Source organism: Vipera ursinii, assembly GCF_947247035.1.
Source record: "Vipera ursinii genome assembly, chromosome: 2".
Taxonomy (NCBI): domain Eukaryota; kingdom Metazoa; phylum Chordata; class Lepidosauria; order Squamata; family Viperidae; genus Vipera; species Vipera ursinii.
The window spans coordinates 50,700,760-50,718,920 of record NC_139513.1 but is presented as its reverse complement, the minus strand read 5'-3'; the positions used below and the strand labels follow the sequence as shown (position 1 = coordinate 50,718,920).

The window sequence follows — 18,161 nt, the reverse complement described above, 5'->3', positions numbered from 1 at the left end:
CTAAGGAGGGGGTCATGACAATGTGATCAAGGCTCCATCCATTTTTTTTCTGTGTGACACACAAAAAAAAACACCAGGTGGAGCTTAATCCCATTGTTGTGGCTGCCATCTTGACTTTTTCAACCATACCTGGCGGACACCCTTGCAGCTGGCCATTAGAATCTTGCTGCTCCAAGATCAGATATAGAACACTGAATAACAGAGTATCATTATCAAAGCAATATGCCAGAAAGGCAACTGGAACATTGAAAGGAGGCCAAATGTTGACTTCAGAACATCAAGTGCATGTTATTCCACACAAACCGGAGTGAAGACAAGAGGGAGGCAAATGACAAAGCAGCATTCATCTCCTTTGGACATGCATTATTACACTGCATGCACATATGAAAAAAAACCAAGCTTGCATTATGAAGATAGGATGCTGCTTTCATCATTTTGCCAAAACGAATGGATTCTGAGGATGCTTCTGCTGCTATACCACTTGCAATCTCCATTATGTTCACAAAACACAAGTGCAAGCTTAGTTCTGTATGATATACAGTATTCCATTTTCAGTAAACTAGAAGTAGATCCAAACACTTTAAAGATAAATTCACAGTACTGCTGATTATTATATTGTGGAGGTAGAAACATTCAAATTGATAGAAATCCATGAATGTAAGAATGTGATGAAATTCTGATCGGCATGAACAATAGAGGTCCTATTTGGGAGGCATTATTCAGCTTCTTATAGTAATCGTTGAACTGCTTTACCCACAGGGATCATTAGATGTCACCTTTGGCGGGGGGGGGAATGACTTTGCATATCATTGTATATTTGAAAAAAGCCAATCCAGCTGGTATGCAAATATATTAATAAAAATCTGTTGGTGGCCCTAACAGTGTATGTCTTCCAGGGCATATAGTATATGGAGGGTCTTGAAAGTAGAATGCAGTCATTCCCTTGGAAGCAAATTTCCATCATTTCATGAAAATTACTGGATTCTGAATTGTTAATTCCTTCTCACTTAATTCATGCATTTCTGAAACTCTGCACCCTGAAATGTATGGGCATTGCAAAGCACAAATATGATTAATGTTTGATTAAGACAAGGACGTTTCATCCTCCTGCACAAATGCCATGTACACATTTCACTGATGTTTCCTATCAACTTTTAAGTCAGCGAAGCCGCTACTTTGAAATGCTTTAATAATCATTGACAATGAGAATTGGAGTTTGGGGGGGGGGGAAGAGGCTCGTTTAAAGCCTATTCCACTGCAGTGAATCATTTAAATTATACTTAAAACAAGCATGCCTGAATGTTTGATTCTTGCAATTGATAGCAATATGCATTCATTTCTCCCCTGTCCTTCCCCCAAAGAGCTGGACATACCTGCTCGGCTTCTCCCAGTCTTCCTCATTGAAACTGCCCTGTGTAAAAGGATAGCTCTTCCTGGGGTCTCCAGGGGGGGTGCTGCTTTGCTGCCTGCTGGATCTCCATTCATGGGGATGAAGCGCAATGCCCATAGCCTGAGGCAAGTAGGTACCTACTGGATTTGGGGAAGCGGGGAAGATAACAAGAAGAGGAAGGAGATTATTTGGTTGCTATTGCTGAGAAGTGTATACTGGATGACAAGTACATTGGTGTGTTTTCATTCATGGAACTGCTTCTTGTCAGCAAAACTGGGAATGAAGTGTGGGACTGATCTGGACAGTACAAAAAGCTCCTCTTGTCTCTTAAAGAAATGTTAGATATGCTGGATAGCTTTGAAAGCGAAGAAATGTTCCAGCCAAGTCACACTGGACTTTCTCCAGTGAAGCATCTGGAGGAAGAGTCTACTAGTAATAATATCAATAATCTCAAAGTGATTAAAATCTTGCTTTGCTAGTCAACCGACTTCCTGTATCAATTACTATTGTTGACCTTGCTGTAATCTTATATTGCCTTAAAAGCTTTCAATAACGGGATAGGAATCTGATCCTTTTGCCACTAGCCGTACTAGTTGAGACTGTGGGTGGGTGGGGGAGTGGTCTACATCATACTGGCCTTAAAAAAGCTGTGCCTTTTTCTGAGTTCATGTGATAGTCACCCAGTGTCAAGAAAATAAGTGAAAGAAGGAAGCATTAATGCCCACTTTAAAATAATGTCCATCCCTCGGTTCAGTAATTCATCCAAGATTGTTCTAAAGGATCAGAAAGTGATGGGAGGGTGGGAGAGGATGAAATAACTAGCTAGTTAAGCAGACAATTTCCTGTTTGTTCAAAACTTAAGTGAACTGATTTATTTAAGTATTCATCATTGCTAAAGAATGGATTTGTTACTACCGGTAAGGTTTCAAGGAAACTTTCTCAAGATTGGAATCCAAAACTGGGGAAAAAAATGTGCGGATTTGAATGAGTGGGAGACCAGAGACTCGAGACGATAATGAAAAAGCAGGGAAGGAAAGTAGAGGGGGCACAAAAGCAGAACGATGCAAGATGATGAGGAGGCAGAAAATGGCATTTTCAGGTGAGTTGGCTAGCAGGCTCCTCATTCTGCTACAAGTTGAGAGCATTCAGAGGCATGTGTTTTCTTCCCCTGGTCTGTGTGCTGCCCATTTATTTGCTCATGCTACTCAATTTCCCCCTGAAAAAAATGTTAGAACGTTGTTGACAGAGGGGTCTGTGGAGAGGAGACTTAAAAAAAAGACAAGATGGTCACCATCACTATGCAATCAAAGCTCTGCTCCCCTTTTATGCAATTACTCTAGCCACTCCTTTGCTCATTTCTGCCAGGATTTCAAGGCAACAAAATATGCTTCATATTCTTTTCCAACAGTATTTCCAAAAAAAAAATAATTCTGTGAAGTAGGAGCTGAAAGTTAGTGAAGACCCTAGTGGGTTTCTATGGCTGGGAATGAACTTTTAACCTTCAGTTTGGCATCACTATATCCCATGTCCTAACCACATCACACTGATCAGTTTTCTTTGGCAACTGGCTTGAAATGACTGGAGGAATGCCATCCAGAGCATTCCCAATATTTAGGATAGGGAGACTGCCAAAACCATTGTTCATTCCATGTACCAACAACTATAAACAAAGTGTATATCTTTGTAGAATCAATCATAACATCCATGAAAACAAGAGAAATTTATAAAATGTAATAATAGAAAGACCAGATTGAATTTAATATTGTTATTTTCATGCCTCACCACTAAATCCCCAATTGCGATAGTGAACAAAGAATTCTATATCCTAAAATTATTCTGACCTGGTCAAATAGAAAAAAAAAGAGAAAGAGAACATTTCTTATCTTCTTATAAAAAAACAAAAACAAAAAAAGAACATGCCAAATGTAGAATGGATTGTGTCATGTATTCATCATGCCTAGTATTAATATATGTTTATGTATGTATAACACATGTCTCTTGTTTTCATCATTCTCCCATCCCCCATCATTCCCATCTACCATGACGTTGTCATGCTAGCTGGAAACTACGGGAATTGTAGCCCAATGAAGCTGGAGAGGGCCAGGTACAGAAGACTAACCTTTGAAGGCATTCTAGTGAATGTTCTATTTGAACATTTGTAAAGTAAATATTATCTTTTGTTGAGCAACTTATTGAAATATATCCCATTGGCCAAGGCCATAGAAGAGAGTGTACACTACTGCACGTGCAATTTTGTGTGAGACCAGCATAAGCTCTTACTCTTGTATAAACCCTATAAGCTTAATATACTCCTTTCCAACGTTACTGGGGCAAATGGTCACCATCGGTTAGAAATACAGGCATCTGATTTTGTATGGTGTTTTGATAATCTTTCTTTTAAGGTTTTAAGAGACCCACATCATAATAGTGTCAATAATAAGTACAGCAGGGATATAGTCAGTCCAGTCCTACAGACACATTGTTGTTTTTTTTAAAGACCCTCAAAAATCCATAACATAGTTGTAGGATACAAATATAAGAAATGAACTACAATAAAAGGTGTGCACTGACTTACATATTCACACAAAGGAACAGGAAAGTCAACTTACCTTGGCTTCCATAGCCTGTGTCAATACCCGAACCATCCCAGGATTCCATAGCACTATCCACACTAGGGATTGTGGTGGAATACACCTCGGAGAGCTTGCTAGTTTTCTGAGAATCAGCCAAATCATCCTCAAGGTCACTAACCTCATTCATACTCCCAGATTGTTGAGGAAAAGTCCCTGGAATCCAAAGAAAGATGCATGTGTTAGTGATATTCGACAATTTGTTAGGTGTCTTATATACTGTATGCTATTATGAAAACGGACTAAGGTGCATAAGCTTCACAGGATGTGGGCCTAATGTTGCATCTCACAGATGAAACAGGATTGCAGTAAGATCAAAGAGCTTTTCCCTTTTTCTTAACTTTTTGGCCTCAACCTGTGTGCCATAATTGATAAGAAATGCACAAACAACACTTTAGAGTTTAAAAAAAATGCAGATGTCTGCTGCCAACATGATTGGCAGTACATTTTTACAATTAAGTTTGAGAGAAATCAACTAGAAACTTGTTTTCCTTGTTACCTTCTGGGAGGAAGCTTCGTTGTATCCAAAGCAGAACATCCAGATTCAGTCACAGTTTCGTTCCATACAGTATTAACCTTGTGAACTCTAAAGCTTCCTCCTTTCGTTATGTATTCAAGATGGACAGTGATTAATATTTATGTTACTTATATGTAAGGGTGTAGGTCTATACATATGTTGTATATAGTATGTTTAAATGAATGTTATGTATGTGTACACTTTGAGAGCAAGCAACTAAATTTCATTTTTAATGTGTGCCATTGTGCCCACAGTAAAAACAAAATGACAATAAAGGTTGTCTGTCTGTCTGTCTGTCTGTTTGTCTCTCTCTCTCTCTCTCTCTCTCTCTCTCTCCTGTATCTATCTATCATCTATCTATCTATCATCTATCTATCTATCTATCTATCTATCTATCTATCTATCTATCTATCTACTGTATCTATCTATGTAACTATTTCTAGGTAAACGATTTTTGCATTTGATGATGGTATTTCTGAAAATTTAAGTTAACATCATCTGGACAATTTTTTTTACCTTAGAACCATTTCCAAGCAAAAAGACAAATATAAATTTGTTAAGAGGATGGATGAAGTTGCTTACGGTAACTCTACTGAAATGGCTCTGTAAATTCCAATTTGGGATACTTCTGAAGTTGCTTGAGAACACCTGATTTTAAAGAGGTGCTGTCTGAGAATTTTTAAGAGGTGAAATGGAATTCTGTAAACTTCAGCAAGACTTTGTGTTGACCTTGTTCATTTCATGGCTGCAAATGGGGTTCTGGAGGGCCGTTCACCAATGCTCTAGAGCTGTGGTGGTGAACCTATGGCACCCGTGCCACAGGTGCCATGCAGAGCCGTCCCTGTGGGCATGCGTGCCATCACCCCAGAGGGAGGCAGGCCTGGGCTGTTCCCCTCCGCCTCTTTTATGTGCACCAGCACTCTCGCTCTCTTTCTCTCTGCACTGGGAGTCAGGGAGCAGCTGCAAGAGCTGGGTGAATCCGGGCTGGATGGTGGAGGTAGGGCTTTTTTTGAATGGAAGCTGCCAGCGCAAGTCCAGGTATGCCTGCAGAGTGATTTTGCAGACAACCAGCAGCCCGATCTGGGCTCTGGAGGCCTGGAAAAGGCCACTGCCACCCAGATCTATGGCTGCAGAGTGATTTTGTGTCCCCCCCATGTCCAATCCAGGTTCTGGAGGCCTTTTCCAACCCTCTGGAGCCCAAATCGGGCTGCTGGGCGGCCCACAAAATTGCTCCACGGCCATGGATCCGAGCTCCAGAGGCTTAGAAAAGGCCTCTGGAGCCTGGATCGGGCCACTAGGGGGCCCGCAACATTGAGCTGGCCATGCCCACCCAGTCTGCCATGGCCACTGTAACCACGTCCACCCAGTGGGCCACTCAGCACAGGGCGATACATAAGTGGATTTTGGGTTGCAGCTTGGGCACCTGGTCTCTAAAAGGTTTGCCACCACTGCTCTATTAAGAGCAGATATGAAGACTAGAAACCATGTTTAAAATAAATGTTTCTTTTCTTTTTTCCCCCTTTTCTTTATTCCTTCCTTATCTACTCACTATTTTACTTTATTTCTTTCTGAAATTTGTATTGTTGTTTTTTTAAAAAAATCTATTTTATAAAAACTGAAAGGGAGAGAGAGAGAGAGAGAGAGAGAGAGAGAGAGAGAGAGAGAGAGAGAGAGAGAGAGAGAGAGAGAGAGAGAGAGAGAGAGAGAGAGAACATGTTCTGTTCCAGCCTACGACCGTCCCAGTTTGCTTCAAGGACAACCCCTTTTTTCTGTTTAAATCAATAGGCTGGAAAAACCCAACCCAAATTTATTTACAGTTCCAAATAAGAAAGTCCTTTAAACACAAAAGCAGCAGGATACATATTTTCCTTAACAAAAATAAATGATTCAAACCTCAAACAAGAGTCAAACAGGATTTTCTTTGGATTTCTACAAACGGTTGCCTTCAGCAACCAGCACCACCCACACCTTCCCCTTTTATTATCAGTCCCAAGGCGTGGCTTCTCAATGCCCTCTCCTCCTTTCACTGAGTTGCCTCATTGATTTTCTCTGGTCTGCTCTTCTGGATTGCCTTCTGCTTCTAGCGTCTCTGAACAGATTCAGCTGTGACTCCTCTGAATCCAACACCTCCTCCTCACATGTTCTAGTCATGCCTTAGGCACAAAGCTAGCTGGGTGACCTTGGGCTTTCTCTCAGCACTAGAAAGGATGCAATGGCGAACCACTTGCCAACTGCTGGGGCATTATGAAGTCAGAGAAAAGAAACTCTCTCCAGAATTTGACATGTGATATTTGAGCATCAGATTTGACAGGGAAGGAGGCCTGTACCTGACTTTTTCTACAGCTCTGTATTCAGAAACCTTTTTGGCAATATAATGCTGAATCAAATCAGGGGTGCTTGCTAGGTTTTGAAGAAGAGAGGAAAATGTTACACCAAAAGAAAAAAAACCCAGTTTCTTTGGCTTTTTACATTAGAATTGAAATGCATACATGCACACTATATGTGAATGATATAGCTTAGCACTTAGTCAGCTTCTTAAAATGAGAATCTGAAGCAACTGTATAATGATGACCTCAATCAGTGGATTACTGCTAACCCTGTGCATTCCCCCCCTCCTTGTTTTAAAGAAATCTTCCAAGGAGCTGCTTTTTCTTTTAAATAAGTGGCCCTCTTAAAGGCTTCAATGAGGAACAGCAGTTTTAATACTATGCAAACAAAAGGTGCAGTGCACTGAACTATTGAACATGCATTTTGCACAGTTCCACCAATGTTATCTCATTGATCTGAATTGCCTTTTACCACTCATCAAAACAAAAAAAAATGTGCATTTTCTTTATGGTTACGAAATACACGGAATGACAATACGTCTCTTCTAAAGAACATTAGAGTAACTTGGCTGAGATGGGCGGCTGTAGAAATTGAATAACTAAATAAATTTAAGATAAGAGAACTTGTGTGAGAGGAAAACATTGCGTTACACCTTCTTTTAAAGGAAGTGTAGAGTTCAGAGTTCAGAGGAAAAAAAAGGCGTCTTTCTAAACTTTTCTCTGCATCCTTATGAGACAGGCATACAGGTAGTCCTTGACGTATGACCACAGTTGAGCCCAAAATGTCTATTTCTAAGTGAAACATTTGTTAAGTGAGTTTTTTTCTTCATTTTACGACCTCTCTTGTCACAGTTGTTAAGTGAACCACTTCACTTGTTAAATTAGTAGCACGGTTAAGTGAATCATAAGTCAGTTTTTTCAGTGATGTTGTAACTTTGAATGGTCACTAAACAAAGGGTCACTTGTAAGTCAAGGAATACCTGTAATGCAGAGCAATATTCATTTAAATTAATTAAATAAATAAATTAAAAGATTACTTTCGGTTTGCTTTTTGATTTTTAGTGTGACTGTCTCTCCAGCCATTTGGAGCAGATGGATGGCTTCGCTCAGGGGCTTCCCTTTAAGGCTGACATTATTGATAGCTAATATCCGATCTCCTATGTGGATGGCTCCAGTTCTAAGGAAAAAGGAAAGGAAACTTCAGCTGTGATGCATGACAGCAATTTCATTTAAAAATCCCTCCATCTACCATGAATTATAAGACAAAGAATACTACGGACATCCGAAGAAAAATATGGGAAAAAAGTATCCATAACTATGTTTCGATTTCCAGCCATGCATCATTCATCACTCCTGTGATTTATATTGGGAAGAGAAATTCTACTGTGTACATATTCTTACAATTCATATTAATAAAAAAATAACCAAGGAATGACCCAGCAACTTGATATCAGAAATGAAATTGGTCAAAATCCTATTACAAGAGTTCAGTGATCTTAATCTGAAGATTATTTTTTTTTGGTCATAACTTAAGAAGGAACCTAGAATTGGATGAAATGTCAAGAACTCATAAATGGTTCAGCCATTTTTTATTTTTAAAATGGCTGCAAATTGTTTTAGGATGCTTGGGATGGGGGTAAAGGCTACTGTGACTGTAGAGCAGGGGGTCTTCAAACTTGGCTCTTTTATGACTTGTGGACTTCAACTCCCAGAAATCCTCAACCAGGCATGCTGGCTGAGGAATTCTGGGAGTTGAAGTCCACAAGTCATAAAAGGGCCAAGTTTGAAGACCCCTGCTGTAGAAGGTAAGGAAGATTGCCTTGATGGAGATATGCAAGATCCATTGCCTAGGAAATTGAAGATGGGGGTGGAAAAAGGGACCTATTTCATGTTTGCAACATTCAGATCATATTCAGAAACCACTCTGGAAATCACCACCCTATTTCACCGGAGTATAAGGGGAAGACGTATATCACAATCAGACTTGCAGGATTATATTATTATAATATAGCTAAACTCAATAAAGTACAATTATGATTGTATGTGGATTTCATTTTCTACTGGCCTTGATGGTGACCTTGGAGAAGCCATCCAGAAGCCATTAAGACAACATGTGTTGAGCCCAGAGAGGCAAAACAATACGCAAAGGGACTCTGAATGTCTCCCACTGATTCCTGTGATATTAGAGGAAGGGAAGGGAAAACACAGGCAGGCTTTTGAAGGTCTATTATGATAACCTTTATCAATAAAGTATAAAAACTGGAGTCAGGTTTTTTTTTAATTTGGCTGTGTTTCTCGACATGAGCAATTTTAAGAGGGGTGGGAGTTGAAGTCCACCCCTCTTAAAGTTGTTCAGGTTGAGAAACACTTGTCTATGGAATAGGTTTGACAGTGACTAACTCTTACAATATAGATTCCACTCACTTCTGGACAGCAGAGGGGAAAAATGTCCCCTTCCATTTGCCTTTAGATGTGCTCTTAGTCAGAAATGGAAAAAAAGAATAGTAAAATAACAATGGCTGCTTAGGTACATTGCATCAATTCCCCCCCCCCTCCTCCCCAGGATCTTTCCTCCAATAATTTATGAAACACACAGGAATTTAGGTATATATGCTGGTCTAAGACTGTAATAAAATTGCTTTATTGGCTTAAGTATTTCCTCCTGCGTTGTCTTTTATGGTTAATGATTTTTATTGAAAGCATGTACAAACAAAAGAACACCATTTGTTTTCTGCTACAGAAAACAAAAGCTTTGTGCCCTGACATGCAATTAATATTCCAAATACCGTCTGTGGACAATTTTGTATTATATTCCAACAGTTAAAAGGTTTGGAATGGATTTTGGGAGCGGGGGAAGAGAGTGGAGTTAGTACCATACAGCAGTGTTTTTCAACCACTGTTCCGCGGCACACTAGTGTGCCGCGAGATGTTGCCTGGTGTGCCGTGGGAAAAATTGAAAAGTAATTATAAAATACTTTCTTTGTGTTTATTTGACTCCTATTCAAAAGAATTACTTTATATATAGTCAATATAGGCACAGAGTTAAATTTTTTAACATTTTCTAATGGTGGAGTGCCTCGTGATTTTTTTCATGAAACAAGTGTGCCTTTGCCCAAAAAAGGTTGAAAAACACTGCCATACAGTACTGCATATTAATTTCATAACTAACCAGTAGAGGTCACTGTGGCTCATTCAAATAGCAAAACAAAGCTATTCATTAGAACAGTGTGTAATCAAAAACACACTTTTATTTTACCCTTACTGGGTGGTGAACCTGAAGTGAAAAGCTCAATTAATAATAAGACTTTGAAGGGAAATTAAAATCTGGATGCTGTCTTCTTCCATCAAGATGACGCTATAGGGCATTGCACACCAGAACGAGTAGACATGTTTAGGTTCCCCCGCCCACGCCATCACTCTACCTAACAACTAATTCCTATAACACCAACAAACTTAGTAAAGCTGTACTACTATTATTGTCCTCATCTTTCCTATTACCTATCTCCTTATCTTCTTATGACTATAACTTTGTTGCTTGTATCTTACAATTTATATTGTTTTATTTAGTATCCTAGTATGATTTATGTTGTTGCTTAGCTAGTATCCTGACTATCACTAAATGTTGCATCTTATGATTTATAATGAAGGGTTGTATTTTATGATTTATGAAGAATATATTTTTATGTTGTCTATAATCATGATCTATCATTATTATTTGTATGTGCACTGAGAGCTTACACACTGGAGACAAATTCCTTGTGTGCCCAATCACACTTGGCCAATAAAGAATTCTTAACTCTTACTTTCTTCACTCCAATGCCAAAGAAATCCTGGCTATAGGATGACATAAATACCGTAGTTGGAGTGGGAATATTGCAATAACTGCATTGTTAATGGTCTACCAGAAGATGGCACTGTTGGCTCAGAAAGATAACAGAAGCGGCTCAAGAATTAAGTTTGGAATCATCAGGTCCTTAACAAATTCAAAAAGGCAAGGTAGAGATTCAGCCTTTATAAACCATGAACAATTATCAGCATTTATTAGCTTTGTAGTGGGATTCTGACTAAGCCCCTCAACTGAATTTCAGGACAAAATTTCTTGGTGTGTTAAGGGGAATATTTCATATTCTTCTACCAACCAGTTTCTTATCTCATTTCTGTTAGCAATTGTGGAAGTCTGGCCTGGCCAGCACCTATAGAAATGAGGCAAAGAACTCTACAGAGAAGTGCTTTGGAATATGTCCCCCCTACCCCAGCTTCAGTTCTACTGAGAATATAGGTATGCTGAGGATATATCGGGGGGGGGGGGGGAGAAGATAGATCTGTGTCCAAGGGACATCCTCTACTAAAGGGGTCCCCAACCCCAGGCCCATGGTCCAGTATCAGCCCCGGCCCATTAGGAATCAGATGGCACAAGTAGGCAAGTGCATGACCACATGAAGCTCCATTTGTGCAACTGGACAGCACAAATGCATGAAACCATCTCCTTTCTTACCCCCTATTGCCACCACTTATGGTCTACAGAGCTGGAAAGGTTGGGGACTGTTGCTCTAGTGCAGGGGTTGGCAACCTGAAATAGCAAAAGAGCCACTGGGAACCGGTTCCATCACACATTAAAAAAAGTGGGAGCCGTGCGTGTGCATCCATGCACGCGCATGCGCATAAAACAAAATGTTTTGTGCATGCATAAAATGTTTTTTGCGCATGCGCGTGCATGAATAGACGCACGCGGTTCCACTTTTTTTTATGTGGATGCACCTGCACGCCAGCGGCGACGGGTCTCCGTGGTGACGGGCGCTGGGTTGCGGCGCCGCCTTCAGCCTGGGCGTCGCCGGAGACACCCCCGGGACCTCCAAACTGCCGCCCGAACACCTGTTTGGAGACCTGCTGGTGCTGGTTAAACCGGCACCAGCAGGTCTCCAAACCGCACCTCCGCTCGAACACCAGCAGGTCTCGACACGGGTATTCGGGTGGAGCTGCGCGCGCACCTCTCCAAAGGTTTGGAGAGCTGCACGCGCAGCTCCGCCCGAACAGTGGTTTGGAGACCTGCTGGTGCCGGTTTAGAAAGCTGCTGCGGGCCGCGGCAGCTTTCTAAACCGGCACCAGCAGGTCTCCAAACCGCACCTCCGCCCGAACACCAGCAGGTTTCCAAACGGGTGTTCGGGCGGAGGTGCGAGAGAGGTGTGTGCGCAGCTCTCTAAACCTTTGGAGTGGTGCGCATGCAACTCCTCCCGTTCGGAGTGGTGCGCGCGCACCTCCGCCCAGAGAGGTGCGCGCGCACCGGGTGACTGGGAGCCGCAGGAGATGGCTCAAAGAGCCACATGCGGCTCCGGAGCTGTGGGTTGCCGACCCGTGCTCTAGTGTATCTTTCCCATATCTGCCTGCCTACCTACCTACCTACCTACCTATCATCACATTTTTCAGCTGCTCATTTTCCTCACAGAGGAGGGACTCCTGATGGCATGTAGATGATAAGTCACCTCTAGGCAGTATTGTAAACTAAGATCTGCAATATTACCATCACCCCTCCACCCAAAAAACCCAGTTTAAAAAGAAATCCCATTTGCTCTTACTTTGAGTCACACACACACACACACACACACACACACACACAGACACACACACCACCTTATGTTCTTTTGCAAATCTGAAACATTGGTGTGACTTAGGTGGCCACACTAAAAGGTTACGTGATCTGTAGGAGTTGAGAATGATTTTGATGGTACATGACTAATCAATCAATCAGTTATTGTGTGGGTGTATGGAAGTAATTTCTGAAGGTTTTGCTCTGTTTTTAGAATGGCAGTGCTGATGTTCCAACTATAAAGGCTATAAAGATAGACTCAAGTTTAAGTTCCACTGAGTTCAATGTTGGGGAATGCCTATATAAGACTATATGTGTCTAATCCCGAGCACCAGAACAAATAACAGGTAATCCAAGCCAATTTAGGAGGAATATCTTTGAATGTTAAAGAACAACAGTATTTTTTTCTTTGGAAAAGTTTCTCACGTGGGCTTGAATATTAATCTGACTTTTAATTATGTTTAGGATTGCAAAGCATATATTAAATAAATCTTTGGACACTGTGGTTATTGTTCATCCTCTTTCTTTCTTCTTCCAATTTTGTCTTTCAATCTGCCAGGATACAAAGATTTATTTGGGGAAAAGCAGCAAACAAGAAAAATAAAGCAATTGAACCTTTCAAATATTAAATTAAATTAATTTCCCTGGTACACATATTTACATAAAACTAACTGATGTCCATAACACTATCAATAAAGTAATGATGCCAGTGGTGGGATTCAGCCAGTTCGCACCACTTCAGCAGAACCGGTAGCTAATTTTTTTGTTGCCCAGGCCCAGAACGGACTTCCAGAAGCGACATCCACACAGAGAACCGGTTGTTCATATATTTGAATCCCACCACTGAATGATGGCTCTGGTATCCAAGAGGCTGAATGTTCAGACAGACTCTGTCAAATGGTCTTGTTTTTCAGAGCATTCAACAGAAGTGAATAGGAGAGAACCAACCTAGAAATAAGGAGAAATGTTCTGACAGTTAGAACAATTAACGGCTTTTGTTAATTGTTATGTGTCAGTTGTTATGGGTGCTCCATCACTGGAGGTTTTTAAGAAGAGATTGGACAGCCTTTTGTCTGGAATGGTATGTGAAGTGGCTGACAGACCACTCAGAGACAGCTGGCTTAACTTCAACAGGTTTATTCAGAATCGGACAGATTGGTGTTAAGCTTCAGCTCTTTTATAGCCGGCCACCGGCCAGCTGAGCCAATCCCCGGCCGTTCTTCTCCCGCCGGGATTCCGGGACCAATCCGCTGTCAGTTGTGTTTGACAGCTCCTTCGTCTGCGTGGCTAGCGCGCCTGCGTGGAACGGTGCTTGTGTTGACAGCGGAGAGCTGTCAACTGGCTGCGCCTGCCCCTTCGTTGGGGAGGTTTTGACAGCTGTCAAAACTCCCGCGTGTTCCGCTGTCACGGTGTTTACCTCACGATCATACAACTGTATTAACTTATAACGTTAACATTTCTTACATATAATACAGTTTGGGCTTTCCTGCTTGAGCAAGAGATTGGACTAGAAGACCTCCAAGGTCCCTTCCAACTCCGTTACTCTGTTAAGATTCCTTCTTTGGAAGCTGAATGCCTGCAATGACACCTCAGGCTTCTGACTCTAAGATTACAAATTGCAGCTTACCTTTCTGCCAGTCCTCGTTTTGTCAAGCCTGAAATGACAATGGGGTCAAAAGGTTCCTCCGTGCCTGAAATAGTGATCCCCAGAGGCCCACCATATCTCTTCAATTCCACTGTGTAGATGATAGCCCCAGTGGTTTCTTGCTCATCTGTTAAAAGGAACAAAGAGGCTGAATAATCACGAATGAAGGCAAATAAAGGCTGAATAATGACGACAGAAGTCATCGAAAGGCCAAGCTCAGAAGAAGTTCTAGCCAATCACAAAGAAACTTGCAGCCCTCTGAATCTTTTTGAAAGGGCCTGTTTGTATAGAGCAAGCGTGTGAATATGCAAGCATATTAATTGACAATATTGATTCACAATCTGTCAACCTCATTAGTCTTCGAAAGGATCTTTTTTTTTGTCAACAGATTAATTCAGAGTTTTTGTACCAGAGTTATCCTCATCCTTCCGGATCTTCAATTTGACAAGTTCTTCACACTGTTTTAAAATCTGCACTGCATCTTCCATTGAACAATTGTCAAGTCGGATATTATCAATAGCTAACAGCTTGTCTCCGGGCTCCAAGGTGCCAGTCCTGCATGCAAAGAAAAAAAAAAATCTTTTAGAAAACATTCTAAATAGTGTTAACATTTGTTCTTCTCAAGTGCTAACAGTGTTGGCGATATGATGAAATAAGTGTTGGGCAAACAAAATAATTCATATTTTTTTTAGTAGCTGCCTTTCAATATGATGGAAAAAATTACTTTAGAAAATGTTTTGAAATAACGAGAATCCCAGAAGAATTATCTTAGTCTCCTTGCGCTCAATTTAACCACAAAGAGGTCAAGAGGTGTATCTAATTATATTGTCTTCCATTGCACAAACATTTCTCCAGATTTCTGCTGCCTCTTGATGCTTCAGATGAGGTTCCAAAGGAAGACATTAAACCAGGACTCTTTCTTTTAGGGTCCTTCAGATTGGGAGCCAAAAGGCTTTAGACCCAGTCTTTCTCAATCCCATTAACTTTCAGGTGGCTGGACTTCAACTCCCAGAATTCATCATTTAGCGATAGAATGATGCAAAGGGAAATTGAAGCATCCACCCCATCACATTGGACCATCTTCAGCAACAAAGGAAACTCAAACATTACAAAGATGAATTTAAAAGAAATTCACAGACACCTTGAGGAGAAGGTAGGAAAAGAGATGCCTCTTTCTAAAGGGAAGAACATTTCCAAGGCATATTTTGGTATAGGATTAGTCTGAACAAAGTATGTGCCAGCTTCGTGTGTATTAATTGTGTTCAATGTCATATTACAATCTAGTGTACCTATGAAAGATGGTTGAAGTCATAGAGAGATATTACAGATCTTATGAACAAATTCATTGCTATTGTTTATTAGGATTCAGAAATAAAACAAACAGGTAATTCACTCACCTATGTGCTACACTCCCCTTCTTGATATCAGAGATAATTAAAGGCTCACCAGACTTTCTGCTTGCTGTTTAGGAAGAGATACATGCAGACACTCAATCCAGGCATTTAGAGTCCATGATAATCTTCAGAATTATCTACTACCAGCCTTTCACAACCAGACATTCTTGCAGAATTCCCAGTCATTATGGCCATTAGAGCACAACAGGCTGCAGAAGACTATATAATCCAAACATTATAGAAAGTAGGAAGCAACATAATACATTCCCCTTTTTCAATTTAGCTTTAATAAAAATATCTAAGTCCAAGCTACTAATGTTTAATAAAATTCATAAAGCAAAGATATTTCTTATGCTTTGAGAACTGCACTCAAAGTTATATTTTAGCTTTTTTCCCTCCACAAAAAAGATAGTAAACTTTGGCTGCAGCATATTGATGTGGCAAATTACAGTTGAAGAAATGGATCTTTCATTTATTAAAACAGTGAACCATATACACACGGTCATGATCTGGAAGAAATGAAAAATAACCAAGAAAAATATATATGAAAAAAGGTCTTTTTAAAAGAACCAAATATTCTGTCCTCTATATAAAGTATGTCTATGTAGAATTCACTTATATTCTGACTGATGGAGAAAATGAGGCAATGGAAATTTTGAAGAAAGTACAGATATCCATCAGAAGTATATGAGTGAGGTTGGTACAGTGCTTTGTTTTATGGGAGCATGACAACAGTTGAAAGAGGCAACAACATATTAGGGCTAAGAAACAAAGATCAGAATAACAGAGTTAGAAGGGACTTTGGAGGTCTTCTAGTCCAACTCCCTGCTCAAGCAAGAAACCCTATGCCATTTCAGACAAAAGGTTGACCAATCTCTTCTTCAAAACCTCCAATGCTGGAGCAGCCAAAACTTCTGAAGGCAAATCATTCCAGTATTTAATTGTTCTGTCAGAAAATTTCTCTTTAATTCTAGGTTGCTTCTCTCCTTGATTAGTTTCCATCTATTGCTTCTTGTCCTGCCTTCAGGTGTGTTGGAGAATAGGTTGAGCTTCTCTTCTTTGTGGCAGCCCCTGAGATATTTGAACCCTGCTATCATGTCACTCCTAGTCCGTCTTTTCATTAAACTAGACACACCCAATTCCTGCAACTGTTCTTCATATGTTTTAGCCTCCAGTCCCCTAATCATCTTTATTGCTCTTCTCTGCATTCTTTCTAGAGTCCCAAAATCTTTTTTACATCGTGGCAACCAAAACTGGATGAAATATTCCAAGCGTGGTCTTACTAAGGCATTATCAAGTGGTACTAACACTTCACATGGTCCTGATTCTATTCCTTTTAATGCAGTTAATGCAGCCTAGGACTGTGTTGACTCCAGTTCATTCTGGAGAAGGTCTATCTATATAACTGTTAAGAGTCAATACTGATGTGATGGCAAATAATCAAGCAAGCAAACAAGCAAGCAAGCAAGCAAGCAGGAGGTTGGACTAGAAGACCTCCAAGGTCCCTCCCAACTCTATTATTATTATTATTATTATTATTATTATTATTATTATTATTATTATTATTATTATTATTATTATTACCGTATATACTTGAGTATAAGCCGACTCGAGTATAAGCCGAGACCCCCAATTTCACCCCCAAAAACTGGAAAAAGTTGGTGACTTGAGTATAAGCCGATCCGCCATTCTGCAAGCCTCCGCCGCCGGCTGCTTCGTTCCGCAGCGGAAAGAAGCAGGCAGGCTGCTTCGTTCCGCAGCGGAAAGAAGCAGCCTGCTTCGTTCAGGCTGCTTCGTTCCGCAGCGGAAAGAAGCAGGCAGGCTGCTTCTTTCCGCTGCGGAAAGAAGGCTGCTTCTTTCCGCAGTGGAAAGAAGCAGCCTGCTTCGTTCAGGCTGCTTCGTTCCGCAGCGGAAAGAAGCAGGCAGGCTGCTTCGTTCCGCAGCGGAAAGAAGCAGGCAGGCTGCTTCGTTCCGCAGCGGAAAGAAGCAGGCAGGCTGCTTCGTTCCGCAGCGGAAAGAAGCAGGCAGGCTGCTTCTTTCCGCTGCGGAAAGAAGGCTGCTTCTTTCCGCAGCAGAAAGAAGCAGCCTGCTTCGTTCAGGCTGCTTCGTTCCGCAGCGGAAAGAAGCAGGCAGGCTGCTTCTTTCCGCAGTGGAAAGAAGCAGCCTGCTTCGTTCAGGCTGCTTCGTTCCGCAGCGGAAAGAAGCAGGCAGGCTGCTTCGTTCCGCAGCGGAAAGAAGGCTGCTTCTTTCCGCAGTGGAAAGAAGCAGCCTGCTTCGTTCAGGCTGCTTCGTTCCGCAGCGGAAAGAAGCAGGCAGGCTGCTTCTTTCCACTGCGGAAAGAAGGCTGCTTCTTTCCGCAGTGGAAAGAAGCAGCCTGCTTCGTTCAGGCTGCTTCGTTCCGCAGCGGAAAGAAGCAGGCAGGCTGCTTCGTTCCGCAGCGGAAAGAAGGCTGCTTCTTTCCGCAGTGGAAAGAAGCAGCCTGCTTCGTTCAGGCTGCTTCGTTCCGCAGCGGAAAGAAGCAGGCAGGCTGCTTCTTTCCGCTGCGGAAAGAAGGCTGCTTCTTTCCGCAGCGGAAAGAAGCAGGCAGGCAAGGCACGGAGATCCGGAGACCTGCCGACGTTTGGGGAGGTTTGGGGAGGAGATCCGGAGACCTGCTGATGTTTGGGGAGGTTTG

At 41.4% G+C, this 18,161-nt stretch overlaps 1 protein-coding gene across 1 annotated transcript in view; it reads right to left on the bottom strand.

Moving 5' to 3' along the window:
• GRIP2 (glutamate receptor interacting protein 2) overlaps nt 1-18,161 on the bottom strand; it is a gene marked incomplete at its 5' end in the record, with an annotated part of 556,895 nt that overhangs the window by 17,224 nt on the left and 521,510 nt on the right. The window contains 6 exons of the mRNA XM_083353822.1: nt 1,374-1,527; nt 4,000-4,176; nt 7,902-8,041; nt 14,076-14,220; nt 14,503-14,648; nt 15,491-15,554. Coding sequence (XP_083209948.1) covers nt 1,374-1,527; nt 4,000-4,176; nt 7,902-8,041; nt 14,076-14,220; nt 14,503-14,648; nt 15,491-15,554 — 826 coding nt within the window. The remainder of the gene's footprint in view (nt 1-1,373; nt 1,528-3,999; nt 4,177-7,901; nt 8,042-14,075; nt 14,221-14,502; nt 14,649-15,490; nt 15,555-18,161) is intronic.